Source organism: Phalangium opilio, unplaced genomic scaffold (genome assembly GCF_054372755.1).
Source record: "Phalangium opilio isolate 3A_F unplaced genomic scaffold, DU_Popi_V2 ptg000003l_1, whole genome shotgun sequence".
Classification (NCBI taxonomy): Eukaryota; Metazoa; Arthropoda; class Arachnida; order Opiliones; family Phalangiidae; genus Phalangium; species Phalangium opilio.
The window spans coordinates 4,833,400-4,850,440 of record NW_028324145.1 but is presented as its reverse complement, the minus strand read 5'-3'; the positions used below and the strand labels follow the sequence as shown (position 1 = coordinate 4,850,440).

The window sequence follows — 17,041 nt, the reverse complement described above, 5'->3', positions numbered from 1 at the left end:
TGCTGGTCATCCAAACGTTAATTTTTGGTACTACTTTACGAGCCTATTCACGGTTTGTTCCCTATTACACGGACGAGAAGGGAATCTTGAATCATACTCAGAGGGGGGTCGACACTAATCTGGCATAAAGGGGGGGGCTTTTCATATTACACGGCGCGAGCAAGTTTCAACGAAGTGTACTTTTGGTTTTTATATCTATATACTTTTGTTAATACTTCATTAGAAGTGATTTGGCGAACCCATAGCAATTAAGCCTGTAAAGACCGTCATATTCTAGACACGTACCATTTTAGCTTTATGAATAACCCCTAATTAAGCATCGTTTTAATTGAATTTGAAACTTGGAAAAAATTTGTTTCTTGAAAAAAGAAAATGGCATTATGCAGACGTTTCTTACGGGCGGGCACAGACAATTTAATTTTTAGGGGACCACCTGGTATCTTAGTTAATTAAAACTTTAAGAAGATTTTAATAAAACAAAAGATTGAAATTCACCTCATCTACCAGGGATAGATTTAATTTTAGAAGTAGGAATGGAGAACCGAATAATGTGGGCGCGTCAAAGCCCCGGACCCACTTTCACGGGACGGAGGGGTATAAAATAGAAGAAGAGGCGGGTCATAGCGACAGAGGTAAAAAGGAATCACTTATTTTTCGCAGTCTCCGTCAGCAACGTCATCAAAACGTAGTTTAAGTGAGCCAATAAGATAATTTAAACTTTTCGTTACGTGTTGGAGGGAGGGGCTCTATACTGGGCTATAGAGAGCTTTCAGATGGGGTTACTAGTACGTCACACCCTCCCAAGTCTTACCGCTGTTCTGGTAGCCATATTGGGTGATCTCAGCTTCATTCCTGCTTTAAACCCACCAATATAGCAGCGTAAATTATGTCACGAGACTCAGCTCCTCCTCCAACTGAAATCTCTCTATGAGTCTGACTGAAGTAAATACTAACCGTTCTCCATCCCTACTTCTAAAATTAAATCTATCCCTGCATCTACTAACCAGGATATCGAAAAACAGTGGCGCGTGATAGGCCTATTTACTCATTACCCAGATGAAAGGAGCTCGTCGTAACTTACAAGCGAGTGTGGGAGAAGTTTTCGCGGAATTTCTTGGCAGTAAAGCCAAGTTTAAAGGGATGGATGACACACACACGGCTCCGTTGTATAACGAAGGCGATCATTGAAGATGGGGGAGGGGGAAGTACACAGACGAGATGACGCGATACTAGCAAAAATGATTTTCCCAGAAAAACGGATAATATGTCAACAACAAAATAAATATACGGTGGTCGTGGTGGTACCGTATGGTCTATTTTCGATGCAACCCGCGTTCTGTGGGGCGATTCTGGGCTTGGCAAACTAACGGAACATTTTTATTGTAGTCTAAACACGCGCTAACCAATTAGGGTCTAAAAGGTTTCCCCACTATCGTCTCACATATCGACTTAATGGAAATAATAATACGTAATTTGCTATGTCGTTGTTGTCGGGTCTAGATTTTTGGGAATGTACGCGATATCCAGAAGCAGTTTTCAAAACAAGACGACCCAAGGGCTGGGCTCGTAATATTAGCCACCTCGTACCGTACTAAACTGGCGTACAGAATATATGAGTGAATAGCCCCTCGATGCGCTACCTTTAACTGTTCTAAAACCGTTACTTCAATTTTTTTACTATACTACATGTGACACGAACGGAAAGCGTGAGTGAGTAGCCCCACGATGCGCATCCTTTAACAGTGGTAAAACGAAATACCCGTAAATACCCCTTAAAATAAGTTCAGAATATCAGAGTGAATAGCCCCTCGATGCCGTAGCAAAAATAAAAAAAAATAAAACCTTTAATCCTTACTTCAATAAATTCACTTACGTTATAATTGTAATATCCAAGTCGGGGCCACAAGCTAGTACTTTCTTTTGCTTTTAAAATTCCCCACAATGCGTGGGAGCAAAGGATGGCTCAGATAGTTGAGAAAAGCTATTTCAAAGCGGCAATATTATCTAACTATACAATCTAGTGGTTTTCTCCAGTTTTCTTATTTTTCAAGCAATGTTTAAAATAGCCCCAAAAATTTAGTATCGTTGAATAAGGAAGATTTAGGACAATCACATACCAGGACTCAGTAAGCTAATACTATTCAATGTGCCCCATATCTTCCTCCATGTTAATCTCTATGCGGGTTTTGTGGGCGGGGCTTGAGTACATTGAGTCACGCGTCATAATTCTGACGTCTTTCTAACTGTGATTTCATTGATCGGTCGTCTGCTTATATTACTAGCGCATGGGCAATAAAATCGCGATTCCATATGAATTTGACGTAGCACTGCAACGCGAGGTCAGGAGCGGGCGCAATGTTCAACGCCCAGCGAGATAAATTATTCGTAATTCAAAATTTATCATGCATAATGATTAGTCTATAGCTCCTCCCTCAAAGTAAACCCACCTAGATACGTTGAGAAAAAATGGCTCCACAATTATTCCAATTAACTGTATGAATTCCTGCACATACTCAAAGGATTTCCTTGATTCTCATAGTTAAGAAAGTAAACTATAACCAGTATCTAAAATAAATGGATTCAAGGGAGGGTGAAATAGAAAATAAAGTGATTCTTCTAGAAATTCTAAGACCTCTTTTCGCAAATAGGTCAGAATGATTTCAGAAATAAAACTTTCGTTTTTTAAAAACATCCTTACATATTTCTTGAATGTTCCACAACTAAAAATCGATACAAATTCACTTAAACTTTCCTTTTAACCATCCCTTTACAAATTTAATACTTATATTCCTTAAAAACTTCCGGGAAAAAGAAACACTTTATAAAAAGAAAAAATAAATAAAATAACATAAAAATGTCTGGGTTTGAGTTGAATTGAACTCCGAGTACTTAGGTATCAAAACAGGATGAAAATAGCATCTCAGCTACTAGAGGGATAGGACACTCGACCAAACTTCATGACCGTATCTGCATGCATAAACAAGTACAATTGTAATGGGGGAAAACGGAAAACCGTCCCGAAATTTGACCAAATTAAACTAATGGCGCAAGTACCCGGCACATCGCGCTGCTTCAAATACACGCCACACGTACACGTCTGGTTGCTGAATCGAAAGGATTGTTAGTTCCCCGAGAGTAAGGATGGAATCCTAAGGACGTGGTTGGAAAAATTGATCCTCAAGTTTCTCTTCCTGTACCAAGATCTCGAAGTACATAGCAGAGGGGCCACTTACTAACGTGAAAAGGGGGAAATCGGGATCGAAGCACGTACGTTCGGCCAGACATATGGATTAGTAGCTAGGCCTAAGCTAAGGCAGAAGAAGACTATAAATATTCATCCACAGACGAAGCTTTTGTATCATATATCTTGTAATAGACCGACAGAAGAACGCGACTACAAGTTGTTTTTACCGCAATACACTGTTCCGAGAGGCTCAAATGTGGTCATTCATGATTGGTCAAAACTGTGGTCAACTTAGGAAGTTACATTCAATTGACCGTCAAAAACGAACACATGGCCAGACACTATATACCATTTCGAAGAGGGAAAAGGGCGGGGTAAAACTCAACCTAGCATCTGGCTTTTTGGTGCCTGCGCTGTAGGCGTTATGGATCATGAGAGTTGAAAACGGAAAAACTCAATGCGAACGGGTTTACTCTCTCTTGATTTTGTTTAAAACGTTCAAAAATATAGTCTTGAGGTTTAATTGTTAAACCATACTATGATAATCCAACATCAAAATGAAAACATTTTCATGGTGAACCGCAGTAAATTCAAGAAGGGAAAACCAGCTTAAAGGACAGCTTTTTTATAGGTCTATTCGACCCATCACGTAGGACAGACTGAAAGAAAGCGGGAGGGTATTTGATTAAACCTAAATAACCTTTCTGCTCCGCTTTAGATTGATAAAAAATTATTTAAAAGTATAAATCGGGTTTATCAGACTCACGGTTAATGTAATCAAACTACAGGATAATTCAAGAAAGCAACCAGTGCTGTATGGAGGAAATAATGCCCATCCTCCACACACACACGCAATTAGGGGCTGAAATGAGGGTGAATCATCGTCCAAAGAACATTCTATTTAATTTCTGATAGACCTTTCAGAAACACCCTGTATGTGACTCGTTTTGTCACCTGACCACATCTTTAATCCACTCCATCTTCCCCATTTTCGTTAGTGGGCATCAAATCTGGTACAGACGGGACTGTATTCCCTTCTCCTCATTATATTTCCTCTTAAAACCGAGTCGTCATCCACACATTGCATCGTCTGCTAATTATCGTTCTTAAGTAAATAATTAGGCCTAGCAATATATCGGAAAAAGATATCCCTTGAAAGTTGGCTTTCTTTATGCCAAATAGAGAACTAACTGTCTGTCTAGTATTTGGTTCCAGTCTGCTGGACATAGGGGATACACTATACCTACCTTCTAAAGTTTTTTTTTATGCAACAGCGCACTATTTTCGCAGTACTATCACACCTCCTCGAGATTAGGTGCGCAGCTTGGTGAGGGCGAAAACCCGGGGTCATGTCTATAGCTTCTGGACCCGAAGAGCGGAGACATCGAAACCATTATTAGAAATCGACAAAAGCCAAAAGGGTCTTTTAGCACCGCGTCAAGGGAAATCGATATAGCAGGCCGAAGCCCAACTATACAAGAAAGAAATTAGAGAACACGTTCTTTCAGGGGCAACATACACACAGCATAAATGTTATACTTCTCTTATAAGTTTAAAATATACTAGCCAACTACCTGACGATGCAAGGGGTGTTTAAAGGGACTGGAAACCGGAAAGAGTTATCTGTCTATGATTGTAGACACTGAACAATAAATACCTTTATGAAATATCTGCTTATGTTTTTTTAGAATTTTCAAAATTCAAATTGAATAAAACGATGCATAATTAGGGGTTATCTATAATGCCTAACTGTTACTGGTCTATAATAGCTTAATGGCTAATTTAAGCACTGTTCTTATAAACTTACAAATACTGATTTTACTTATGTAAGAGAGAATAGTCGGTAGTCACACGTCTGAACCCTTAAGCCACGGGAAAGAAGAAAAAGTCTTTCTATACTTCGAGAAGTGGAAGTAAGAAAGAAAGAAAGAAATAAGAGAAGAATAGGAGTGGTCAGTGCTGGTCACCTTTCTATAGGCATTGACCCGTTAACTTCGTTCGTATCTGACCATTCTTTACTTTAGTTGGTTAATTCGACCTCCTCCTAACATTTCGACAGATTCGATTTCACAGGACAAGGAGCCTTTCTTTCAGTGTTTTTTTTTTATATTTTTAGTTTGAAGCTTTTAGTTGCATCGAATCCGCTGTGCTTTTGTCGTTTTTACTTTAATACACTGTGGCGGGTTCGAGCTTCAAGGTGGTGGTAAAAAGCGAACTGAAATGTTACCTTTTATGGTTTTTCTTACCTTGGTCTTAAAAAGTAATCAAAGCCGGTAACAAAGAACCAAATAAATTTGTTCGTAAAATCATGTAAAATCAGGCGTGATTATAAATGCGTTCTATTATGAGGCATTAACATAATTTAAAAGATTTATATTATTCGAGGACTGGACTTGGTAAGGTTAAAGGGGTACACATTCCTAGAATTTTTAACCTTTAATCGAAAAAGCGTATAAAATAATTGATATATCAATTGGCACCATGTTTCTATCAACATTATTAAAGAAGATACATAAGCAATTAAGTTTCCGTAATGAATGAATGAATGAATGGTTTATTGACCTTTTGGAAACAATCCATTTTAAATCAGGGAGGAACACTCTTGGTGTTCACAGGTCCGGAATAATAATATACAAAATACAATAAAATACAATACAAAATCACTATACTAAGACAGGCTTTCCTGTGAAGCACTGGGAAGTACCCCTATTGGACGAATCCGTCAGGCGTCCAATAGGGGTACTTCGCAGTGCGTCGCGGGAAAGCCTAAAGCGTAGTGTCCATTACGCGCCATTACGAAAACTTAATTCACTCGTATCTTCCTTAATATTGTAGATAGAAACATGGTTCCAATTGATATATTCATTATTTTAAACGCTCTTTTGATTAAAAAAGAAAAATCCAGCTCGGAGTATTCCTTTAAGCTCCTCTGATGATGTACAGATAAGCAAAGATAAAAAGATAACAAAAACTACATTGATTTGAGATGCATTACGTAAAAAACCCTTTCGTAAAAAATTTGATTCGAATAAGAAAAATTCTTTGTAACTATATAGAAATCCTCGTAAACAAGAATCGGGAAATAATATAATAAACCTTCAATTGGAAGAATAAAATGTCTTTGAAAATCGGTTTCAAAATTGCATTTCTCGAAGTTAAACTACATTACGTGAACGAACCGAACGAAATTTCACATACCACAGATTTCTCAAATCATATTATCGATTGGACGATGAAATCCTCCAAAAAGAATAAGAATAAAAATAAAAATAAAAAACCTAACTCCCGCGAATTTTATCCAATAGTAATGGAATAGCATGATCCCGCATAACACTCAAAAAAAGTGGGGAATTTAACAGCATTTTTTTTTTTTTTGAGGCCAGACGAACCGAGGCTTAACATATCGTAAACCGGATCTATATACAGAGTTGGAGAGTGGGTGGAAACACGGACATAGATAGAGAAGGGTTTCCATATTACATCCTATCTCATTTCAAAACAGTGTCATATACTCCTCACTCCATCAACCCCTATGGACCCCCAGCCTCGAATTCAATCCTTCCTGCGTGTTGTATGTAGCACAGTTTACCAAAAACTTCAAACTGAAATTCGTGACTGAATGTAAAACACGAACTGGGCCTCGTTTACACTAAAGGACTTTTCAGACGATACAACTTTTAACTCGAGTCCGCAAAAATTGGATCGTGATAAATTTTTCATTTGGTTCTTCAACTTGTCCAACTTCAGTTCACACAACTTTATGACACCTTGGATTAATATTAGTGTAACTATTATTAATCCAAGATGACACAACCCAACTAGTTTACTCAACTCAAGTTGACTCATCTAAATGAGTCTAAAAAGTAGTATCGTCTGAAAAGGCCTTCAGACACTTTCAAATAGTTTTCAACTGTTTTGGAGAATGGTCGTACATTTTGTTTCTAAGTGCTCTATGAGAAAATGAAATTACATTTTTTTTATAAAAATGGGTTAGGCCTTGGTCTTTTCAAAACTGTTCAAAACGGTTTCAAAGTGCGCAGTGTAAACACGGCTATAGTCTGCACGTCTGTAGGTAGCGCTAGGTCTGATTAAATGCACTTTTACATAAATATGGCACCTACTTTTCTATTGCCGTCTAAGGTCTAAGTAAGTACTAAACACGAAGTACTTAATGTTTAGGTCCACAAATATAAAACATCTGCATGACTTTGTTTTGAAGAAAGTTTCGGCTGTGGTTTAGATTAAACAAACGCCACTAGATGCTCCCATAATCGAGGGGTGAGTTGACTGCCCCTCTAAGATTAACAAAGGCTAGTTTTAACTCCGCCATCATGAACGAATTCTGTTTGGTTCATGCATTTGGCAAGGTAAAATTTGTCTGTAGAAGATGAACCAGAATGTGAGGGGTGCCAATGGAGCCGACAGTCGCTTTATGAAACCAACCTTTCTTGCAACTTTTAAATTCAATAAAACTATGCTTAATCGTGGGTTATTCATAAACATCAAGTGCTATGGGCCCAGAAGATGGCGTTCTATAATGGGCCAGTGGCTAGGGGTTCGACTCCCTCACAACCTTGAGAAGATCTCAACAACCAAACCACTTCCGATGAACCTTCCCCCAAATATTACTGATATCAACCACGCAGTTTGGTCAAATCAAATTCGGAAATTAACGAATTGTGCCTAAGCATAAAAACAAACAAACCACGTTCTGAAATATTTACAGAACACTTCAAGTTATGACCGTCCGAGTTTACACAAACTCCTCGAAAACAGAGTCGAGGCGTAGTTGACCATAAGTGGTAAAGACATTCCCGGGGGCCTTTGAAAATGTTTCCCGTTACCGAGGGACATTGGCGTTACTAAGGAAACGAGACTGCGGCTCCAACGATGGTCTCCTAAAATGAACGTAACCACCTTAACCCGATAGGGGTATCAAAGGCTAAGCGTGCCTTTTATTTCCTGGTTCCCGGTATCAGGTAACGTTGAAGAAAACTGTAGAAACATTCGGAAAACGTTTACACTAACCCTGCGGGGTGTTATACTCTTATATATAGGAAAGATTAAGGTATAGAATACGTAGAAAAGACGGAAGTTATAAGTTAGATTGAAAGATTGTAGTTTTGGGATAAATTGCGGTTGCTACGGAAGGAAAAGTGGATAGATACCGGAGAGGTAGGCCTATAACCCGATTTCGGAAAAGGTTTCATATATTAAAGAGGGTGGTCAACCTCACCTATGGGATCATAGGGATGGAGGATATTGAGCCTCTCATACATCTTACATATATTTGAGAAAGTTGTTTGTTTGATCTTTATGCACAGTCACAATTATATTCGTTAATTTCCGAATTTGGTTGACCAAACTGCATGGTTGATATCAGTAACTCTGGGGGGGAAGGTTTATTATTAGAAGTGGTTTGGAGGTTGAGTTCTTCTCAAGATTGGGACAGAAGCGAACCCCTATTCATTAAGTCTGTAAAGAAGTTCCTATTTTAACTTTATGATTAACCCCCAGTTAAACGTAGTTACAAAAAAAGCCTAAAAAACTAATTTAGGATGCTGGTAGGAGTTCGTTGCCGTAGATGGTGGTCCAGATGCAAAGTTTTAACAGTGGTTTTAAGTATGGAGGTACCGCTCCATCCCTCTCTCCTTCAAGATACATAGGAATGTGGTGTTGTGATCCCAAGTTTCTTCCCCCACTATATTCTCGATGATTCACTATGATGCAACGCCGCCATATTGGGGTCCTTTAGTATAGATAAGACCTGGTACCGCGGTGTTACATTATTTAAATTAGTATGTTTAACTTAGTAGACCTTGTCTTTTAAAAAGCCAGGGGTAAAATAGATTCTGATGTTTTGACACCTTGTTTTTCTTATGACGAAACATTGGATTGGCTATGTGGACAACAAAGACGTCTTTAAACAATAGGGATTTTTTGGACTGGTAACGTTGAAGCCCTATCTAAATTCTTTGGGAGCACGTACCATTCAATGTTCAGTCTTAACCCTATCTCAAGCAGACCATACGACAGTCCCTCCCTCATTTTGAAAGTTGCATTATTTAAATTTCTGTTTAACTTATTTCGTGTATATTATTCACTTATGATTAATAGGTTAAATGGTCCTTGGAGTTCATCTTTATCAGAGGGGTTATTTACTCACATATTCCCCGTACACCTATTACGGTAATGGGTAATGCAATCCCTTTAGTGCCTAGACCCTCGAAGGCATAAGAGGACATTTAAATCCTAGCACCTTGAACTCGGAAAATTATTACACGATTAAGAATTTCGTTAAAGCTCTTCTGATGAATTCATAATTCAAGAGGGAGAGAGTTTATACAGCGAACTTGACAGCTCCGTAAATTGCGATTAAGTGGGATTATGAAAGACATCCTCGGTCGTTAAGCTTCATTAATTCAAATAATTAAGGGCCTTATTCGATAATAATAAACAACATAAAGTTCCTATAATAAACACACTTAATACTAATATTAATTCATGAACTATAGATTAGCCTTACTTTCATCAATAGCATTAAAGATTAAATCCGGACTACATTTTATTTTCTTCATTACTTAAAATAGCGTAATAGTCCTGACTGACTGACTGACTGATAATCAAGGCCCAGCCCAAACGGCTTGCCATAGAAGGTTGAAAATTTGCAGGAACGTTACTCATAAGTAGTAGGCGCGTGCTAAGAAAGATTTTTCCAATCCGCCGTCATCTTAATAAATGGCGCCCAGAAATGTAAAAAAATCTTCTCTATGCAACAAATTCCGCGCGTTTCAACCGATTTCACAAATATTTAGTAGACTGGTTTCCTTTAACCTATAGACGGGCTGGATGGCTTCGATTTGTTGCCATCTTTTTAAATGGCGGCCAGAAATTTAAAAACCCTTCTTTATGGAATAATGTCCGCATGAAAAGTAATAAAAAATATCCCGGCGGGCTGACGGGCAACGCCGAGTGCCTTCGCTCCTAGGGTGCTACAAAAATATTAGTCATCAGTAAAATCTACCCATTCATTATATCATTTTGATGGAAGTTCTATACGCGAGCGATGCTGCGGGTAACAGCTAGTCTACAATATCAAAGATGACCCTCACTTCCCATATTGGACAAAATCCGTCAGGTGATACTTCTCGTCCAATAGGTGTAGACCCTGGTCTGGAGTCCTCCTTCGCAAAGTTCTCAGAGAGGCCTTACGCGTAGGGGCCGTTAAGAAAACTTAATTTACAATATTCATTATTATTTATGATCTTCCAAATAAAAATAAAAATAAAAACAAATTAAAAATTCTAGCCCCGGTTTTTCTTTTAATAGAGCAGATGGATTAGCTATAGTATAAAACTCAGGATATCACAAACACAAATTAAATATTCTAATTCAATTCTCTAAAATAAGCTCTCTCGCAGTATAACTGATTAAACTGGCTTAAACCCCGGCAGCTATGTCCTATGTCCAAAAAACCTGACAAATTTCGCCCCAAAAAAGACGGGCTTTATATAGAAAGTAATTTGCCGCATTTCAGTTGAAAACAAAGGATGAAAAAAAAAAAAAAAAGGAAACCGTTGCTCCTAATCCCTCTATGGTTCTAAAGCAAAAACTAGCTTTGAAAATTGATGGAGGAACACGGGGATTAAAGTAGTCTGGGGGCATACCCTCGACAAAAGACCGCTTTATTGTCAAACCGTTAATAAAAGACCAAAAAGGGGGCCAAGAGAAAAGCAACCAAACCCTTTCTCTTTATTTTACGCTGCATTACCTCGTCACATCCGAGGGGAATATAACTTTGATAATTAAAATTTGTGCGCTATAGGCAGAAGTAAATAGGGGGAAGTAAGTATCTCCAACTTAAGCTATAGTGTATGGTGTCCCTTTCAGATGCAGGTCTAATAGGAATCCTTTATTATACCTCCATATATCACGCGGGTGTTGTGGGCAGGTCTTGCGTACTTTACGCCACGCCGACATAATTCTGACGTTTTTTTAACTGGACTTCATTGGTTTGTAGCATCGCGAAGTCAGGAACGCGCAGTGAGGTAAAATTCGTCATACGTAATGACTAGTCCATAGCTCTTCTCACAAAATCCACCTAGACACGTTGAGACAATTGTTGGGTACGCAAGAATTTCTATCAGTTGTATCATAAGTTTATAAGATATGTTCCAGAAGTATGACACTCCCTACACTTCGTAGTGCTAGAGATCTACTGAGAGCTAGTTCGAGAACGACGCAAGAATCGACTACACTCGGTTTTGCAGTCCATCTTCCTATTTAGTCTGTACTCAGCCTTTAACAGCTCCTAACCAGGTATCGCTTTACGAGAATCTATGACCTATGCCACTTCATGACAAGCTCTCAGTATCCAGTGAGAAACTTATGGAACATATCTTATGAACTTATGGCTGTATGTATTCCTGGTTTCGTCTATACATAATACAGCGAAATATTACTAATAAATCGGTTGAAACGCGCGGAAGTTATTGCACAAAGATTTAACACGTTTCTGGCCGCCATTTTTCAAGATGGCGGCAGATTCTAACAATATTTCTAATCGCGTTCGCCCTACTTAACAGTAACGTTCGGATAAAAAGTTTACTTTCCGACTTATACAGCAAAGCGGTTTCTGCTGGGCGTTTATTATCATTCATTCGGACTTTCCTCACTCCTGGGTTTTATTTCTGAAGTATGTATTATTTTAGTTTTATCCAGGAAGTGACCATCCCCTCAGCACTAGGAATGGACCAATCCAAAACTGACCAGACAGAATGGATGGATAGAGTCGGGGATCGGGGGAGCTAGCGCTATTGTTGTAAAGGTTCGTGTTCGATCATTAGACGCTTATTGCGTATTTATTCTAGTTTGCAAAAGGAGGTCAACAATTTCAACCAAATTGGACAAAAGATACTCGACCGGGAAAAGAGGGGCGGATGGGGAGGGGTCAGGAAAGGATGCCACCTCGATTATTGTACGGACAAATTAGAAAGACCCTCTCTAGAGAGGAAAATTTGGGATTGGGAGAGACAGAAGCTGATATTTCTATAAATATATATTACAGGCTTAAAAGTTTGAAAAGATAATTAAAGTATTTTAATTGATTTGGAGTTAGGAGATTAATTTATATGTAAGGGATTAGTTTAAATACACTAGATGAGATGCGTTTAGACCAAGAATTAATTCGTACTAATAAGAACGTATGAAAAGATTAAGATTCAAAATTCATCCTCGTCTACTTCCAGTTTGTTTCAAAAAGGGATAGGCAATCAATTTTGAGTCGAAAATGTTCTATGACATTTTGCCCATAATGGACACCCAATAATGAAGTTATTATTTCAGTGTTTTATGGATGAACCCTTAAATTTAACTAAAAAACTGAAAGACAATGATTAATTAAGGGGTCATCCCTAAAACACTCAAATCATGTAAATAAGACAGTAAACGATGGACTTTGGACATTTTCGATACAAAATTGATTTCCCATAGAAACCCATGTAAGGTATTTTATTTCAGAATAAACTAAGTAAAACCGTAAGTGCATTAGATATGTGACTTAAGTTTGTCTCTGGTTACTGCAGAAGTAAATGAACCGAAGTTACCGGAGTCGTATTGTTTATTCATTAAGCACAAGTTCCTCACAAACCCCTATATTTCAACCCCGACGATAGTCTCGCTCCTCTACTCTTTCGAGTCACAACAATTTTGAAAACGCCACCAAGCGGCCAATGTTCGAGTAACCGGATTTTCCGGGAATTAGGCCTAGTTAGAGTTTTTAAAAATGGCGACTTCTTCGGAAGAGGATATATTTCCCTCGGAAGATTCTTTTGCGGAGAGGTTTACACTCATTGAAAAACTTTTCGAGTAGGATAAGAAGACTTTTAACATACTTTGGTCCAATGTCTGACTTTAGAATTTCAATAAATCTTTCCCGACTTAATTGAAGTCACAAATGGTCGATTAATATTTGAAAGGTATGTCAAAAGATCATCCCTAATGTTTTCATCCATTATCGAACGTAAGCCTAGGGCCTAGGCTCCTAAGATAGAAGCAGACGCCTATTTCTGAAACAACGACTGTTTATTCATACTAACGATATTGCGCGGATTTGTAACTAAGCTGTAACTATGGTCTTTAGTGCCAGCGTTAAATTTCGAGACGATTCAGGTAGAGGTACAGCTACCTTGATTTTTACTACCCCCACGTTATGGAAAACGCATTATACAAATTTTGCCCTCTCCGGTAACTTCGGTTCATTTACTTCTGGTTACTGAGAGATAGTCATGAAGTGACGTGGGTGAAACCTCATAGATTCTCGTAAAGAGACGCCTGGTGTGGCACTTTCAAAGTTAGTACTAAATAGGAAGATGGACTGCAAAACCGAGTCTCGTGTATTTCTCAAACAAGCTATCAGTAAGTCTTAGTCTCTAACATTACAAATATACATACTTATGGAACATATCTTATAAACTTATGCTAAAACTAATAAAGATTTGAAATAAATGCGGATGTGGCTACTTTACATTTAACCATAAGGAAATCATATGATCTCCTTATGATTATATGATTTCCTTATGGTTTAACCAATGTTAAAACAAAAACAGTAGGCGAGGTTGGTAGGCCTACCCGAGTACCGGAGGCTATAATTATGTGGCCGTATATTCTTATTTAAAGTAAATAATTTCCAGAACACACAAACCTGAGGAACACCTGCCAGAGTGCCAGAGGCTACAATTATGTGCCCGTATGTTCTTACTTAACGTGAATAATTTCCAGAACACACAAACCTGAGGAACACCTGCCAAAGTGCCAGAGGCTACAATTATGTGGCCGTATATTCTTACTTAACGTGAATAATTTCCAGAACACACAAACCTGAGTAACACCTGCCAGAGTGCCAGAGGCTTTAGTGATGTGCCCGTATGTTCTTACTTAACGTGAATAATTTCCAGAACACACAAACCTGAGGAACACCTGCCAGAGTGCCAGAGGCTACAGTGATGTGCCCGTATATTCTTAGTAACGTAAATAATTACCAAAACATACAATAAACCTGAGGAACAAATCACTCGATATCACGCGTGCGATTAAAACTGGTTGCATTGCACTAACGCGTCAGTTCAACTTATTAAATATTACTTCTATTAACTTATATAACTATAGTTATACGGGTAAGGCGGCATTAAAACTGTATCGCTATATTACACGCTTTTCAATATCCCAAAATGTATGTGCTTTCCATTAGGACAGATTAAAATCTAATTAAAATTAAGTACTTTTCAGCCCGTGTAGAGTTGGAAGTTACAAGCATACGTAGTATTAGGTATTAAATTTATGGTTTAAGAACTTTTTATTTCTCTTTCCTTTCAGGTTGGCAGCGCGTGATACATTAAGGCCCATTCAGATGAAGAGTAAAGCCTACTACACACTACCCCGTTTTGCGACGCGGCGAGTCGCGGCGTGTCGCGGCGTTTTCGAAACGTTGTGAAAACGCTGCCAAAACGGTACGCTTTTGACGCGACGCAAACGCAACGCTGACAAACGCCAAAGCTTCGAATTCCGAACTTTTGGTGGCGTGCGTGTCGTTTTTTTCTTTGGAAAAAAGTACAAAGTAATTTTTAATATGGCGCACTTCGATAATTTCGACGAGAAACTAGTCGATGCCGTGAGGGACAGACCTCAAATATACGATCTGACCAGATCAGACTTCAAAGATTTTAGAAAGAAGGAAATTTTATGGGGAGAAATAGCAAGAGAAGTATCTTCAACAGGTAAGAATTTTAACGTACAAAAGTATAGTTAAGCCTTGGCTAGTTTTTTGTTTATGGAATCATCGGAATGGTACTGCTGGTGTATGAATTTTTTTCATGGCTTCTTTATGAGTCAATATGCTAGTTTTAAGTTCTGTTTTTGTTGCCTGAGTATAGTGAGTGAGGCAAAGAAAAGGTGGAAAACAATCAGAGATAGGTATACGAGGGAAAAAAAAAATGCAAATCTACCGACAGGCTCAGAAGCATTTGCTAGTCAAAAATGGCCTTTATTCGCTCAGTTGAGCTTTTTAAATGACCATATAAAACATAAAAGGTTAGTTAACTATTATAGCCAAAATAAAAACTGATTATTCTAGCAACCTTCTCATCATTTTTCCAGCACAATTTCCAACTATAATGACAATTCCACCAACAATGACAATTCCATCAACAATGACAATTCCATCAACAATGACAATTCCACCAGCTCAACAGTGGAAGGTCTTCCAGGAGAAGGTGCGGATTTACCAGAGGGTGTCAATGTTGGTGGTTACGTAATACCACCAGATGTAGAAGTAACATGTGATGTTGAACCTTCTAATTTTAGGTACTTAACTATGTATAATCCTATTGAGCAGTTCCAAAATTTGTCAACCTCCTCATTTAAAACCTACAGTAAACTCCATTTCCACCAAATATTTTATCTTTTTAGTGAACAAACTTCAGCTATCAATATGCCTGTTAAAACACCAACAAGTGCAAAAAAAAAGAAAAGAGGAATTGGAGATGGAAATTCTTAAATCAATTGCATGCAAGAAAAAACCTACAACCGAATCTAAACCAAAAAGTTCAGTAGAACTATATTGTATGTCTTTGGTGTCAAGAATTGAAGCTCTGGAACCGATGAAACAATGTTTAGCTCGAAAAAAGATCGAAGATATTTTATTCGATCTTCAGTATGGTTCAGAATGAAGAATACTCATGTAATACTCATTTAAATTTCATAATCAGCCATGTAAAACTTATCATCTTCATTAAATAACAAATAATTCGCATTCCGGAAAACTAGTTTATTTTCAATGAAAATAATTAGAATTATATGTGAGAGTCTTGCCAATATACGCTACCAATTTCTGAGTTGAAAAAATTGGTTAGCTTTACACGAATATCTTCACTTTCCATGGTGTGATTTCTAGCCCCCTGGCGACCCAATCTTCTCAAATTCCTGACAGCGTCAAGATCCGCTTCTTGTCTCCATTCACCAGAAATGATTTCGCCATTTTGATTTTCACGATCTACAAAATTAGGTGGACAGTATCGGTTTTCGCAATTTGACTTCTTGTTCAATTCAATTTGTCTTAGGAAGTTATGGAGAACGCATATAGCTTTCACAACTTCCAACATTGTGTCTTCGGATGCAATAATGGCTCTGAGTAGGATCCTCCACCTAGTTTTTGTAAATTTCGCAGCATTATTATAATTTCACAGCATTATTATAATGTTATGTGTCGTATTTCGCACACCTTGCTGCTAAAATTCCGAAAGTGTTTTCCACTATTCGCCTGGCTCGAGAAAGTCGATAATTAAAAATTCTTTGCTCCTTTGGCAAATTAGGGCGGTTATAAGGACGCATTAAAAACCTTCATGAAATAACAATAATTAGTGTGGGAAACCAAAGATTTTTAGGTTACAGATAATATACTTATTAAGTGGAAATCCAGCATCTCCTATAAACATATGAGGTATGACCTCATTTGTACCGGGTAAAGAAGCTGGTGGAGGAATTGACACTTTGTTTGTTGTCAGGGCTTTCCAAAATGCCGAATTTCCCAAAATTCCCGAATCACTGTGATGACCACTATCACCAATATCCACAGTGACTAGTCTGTATTGCACATCAGAAATGGCCAACAGAACTATGCTGAAGAACTTCTTGTAATTAAAATAGTCACTACCCGAGTTGGGCGGCGCCTGCAAAATAATGAGGGAAATTCACATTGAATCAGCATTATGTGAATAGATCGGTACCTGAATTCGAATGTGTTTGCCATCAATGGCACCTAAACAATTAGGATATTGCCATTTTTGCCAAAAGTACCGACTA

General features: G+C 38.1%; 2 protein-coding genes and 1 long non-coding RNA gene across 11 annotated transcripts in view; 2 read left to right on the top strand and 1 right to left on the bottom strand.

Annotated features, from left to right (window-relative positions):
* The window catches only part of Asator (tau-tubulin kinase asator), a 73,102-nt gene that overhangs the window by 20,791 nt on the left and 35,270 nt on the right, over window positions 1-17,041 (bottom strand). Inside the window, exons 1-2 of one of the 7 annotated variants that reach the window (XM_089837087.1) lie at window positions 7,628-8,557; window positions 7,306-7,562 (exon numbers count right to left, since the gene is read on the bottom strand). The exons of 5 other annotated variants lie outside the window; for them this stretch is intronic. The gene's annotated coding sequence lies outside the window, so the exon portion shown is untranslated. Of the gene's footprint in view, window positions 1-7,305; window positions 8,558-17,041 lie in introns of those variants that run through there. One more of the 7 variants, XM_089837092.1, reaches the window with a different exon arrangement.
* Window positions 12,529-14,459, top strand: LOC149717241 (uncharacterized). Of its 2 annotated transcripts, XR_016366242.1 has the most exons (3): window positions 12,639-13,600; window positions 13,876-13,993; window positions 14,052-14,459. It is a non-coding gene; the product is annotated as an uncharacterized LOC149717241 (long non-coding RNA). The 2 variants fall into 2 exon arrangements; XR_016366241.1 differs by having other exon boundaries at window positions 12,529-13,600; window positions 13,876-14,459.
* Window positions 14,861-15,977, top strand: LOC149717240 (uncharacterized). Of its 2 annotated transcripts, XR_016365587.1 has the most exons (4): window positions 14,861-14,958; window positions 15,115-15,271; window positions 15,338-15,544; window positions 15,650-15,977. XR_016365587.1 is itself a non-coding variant. In XM_089834536.1 (3 exons), exons 1-3 carry the CDS (start codon window positions 15,012-15,014, stop codon window positions 15,735-15,737), a joined length of 555 nt encoding a protein of 184 aa, XP_089690662.1. In that variant the 5' UTR covers window positions 14,941-15,011; the 3' UTR covers window positions 15,738-15,977. The 2 variants fall into 2 exon arrangements, 1 of the variants encoding a protein (XP_089690662.1); XM_089834536.1 differs by having other exon boundaries at window positions 14,941-15,271.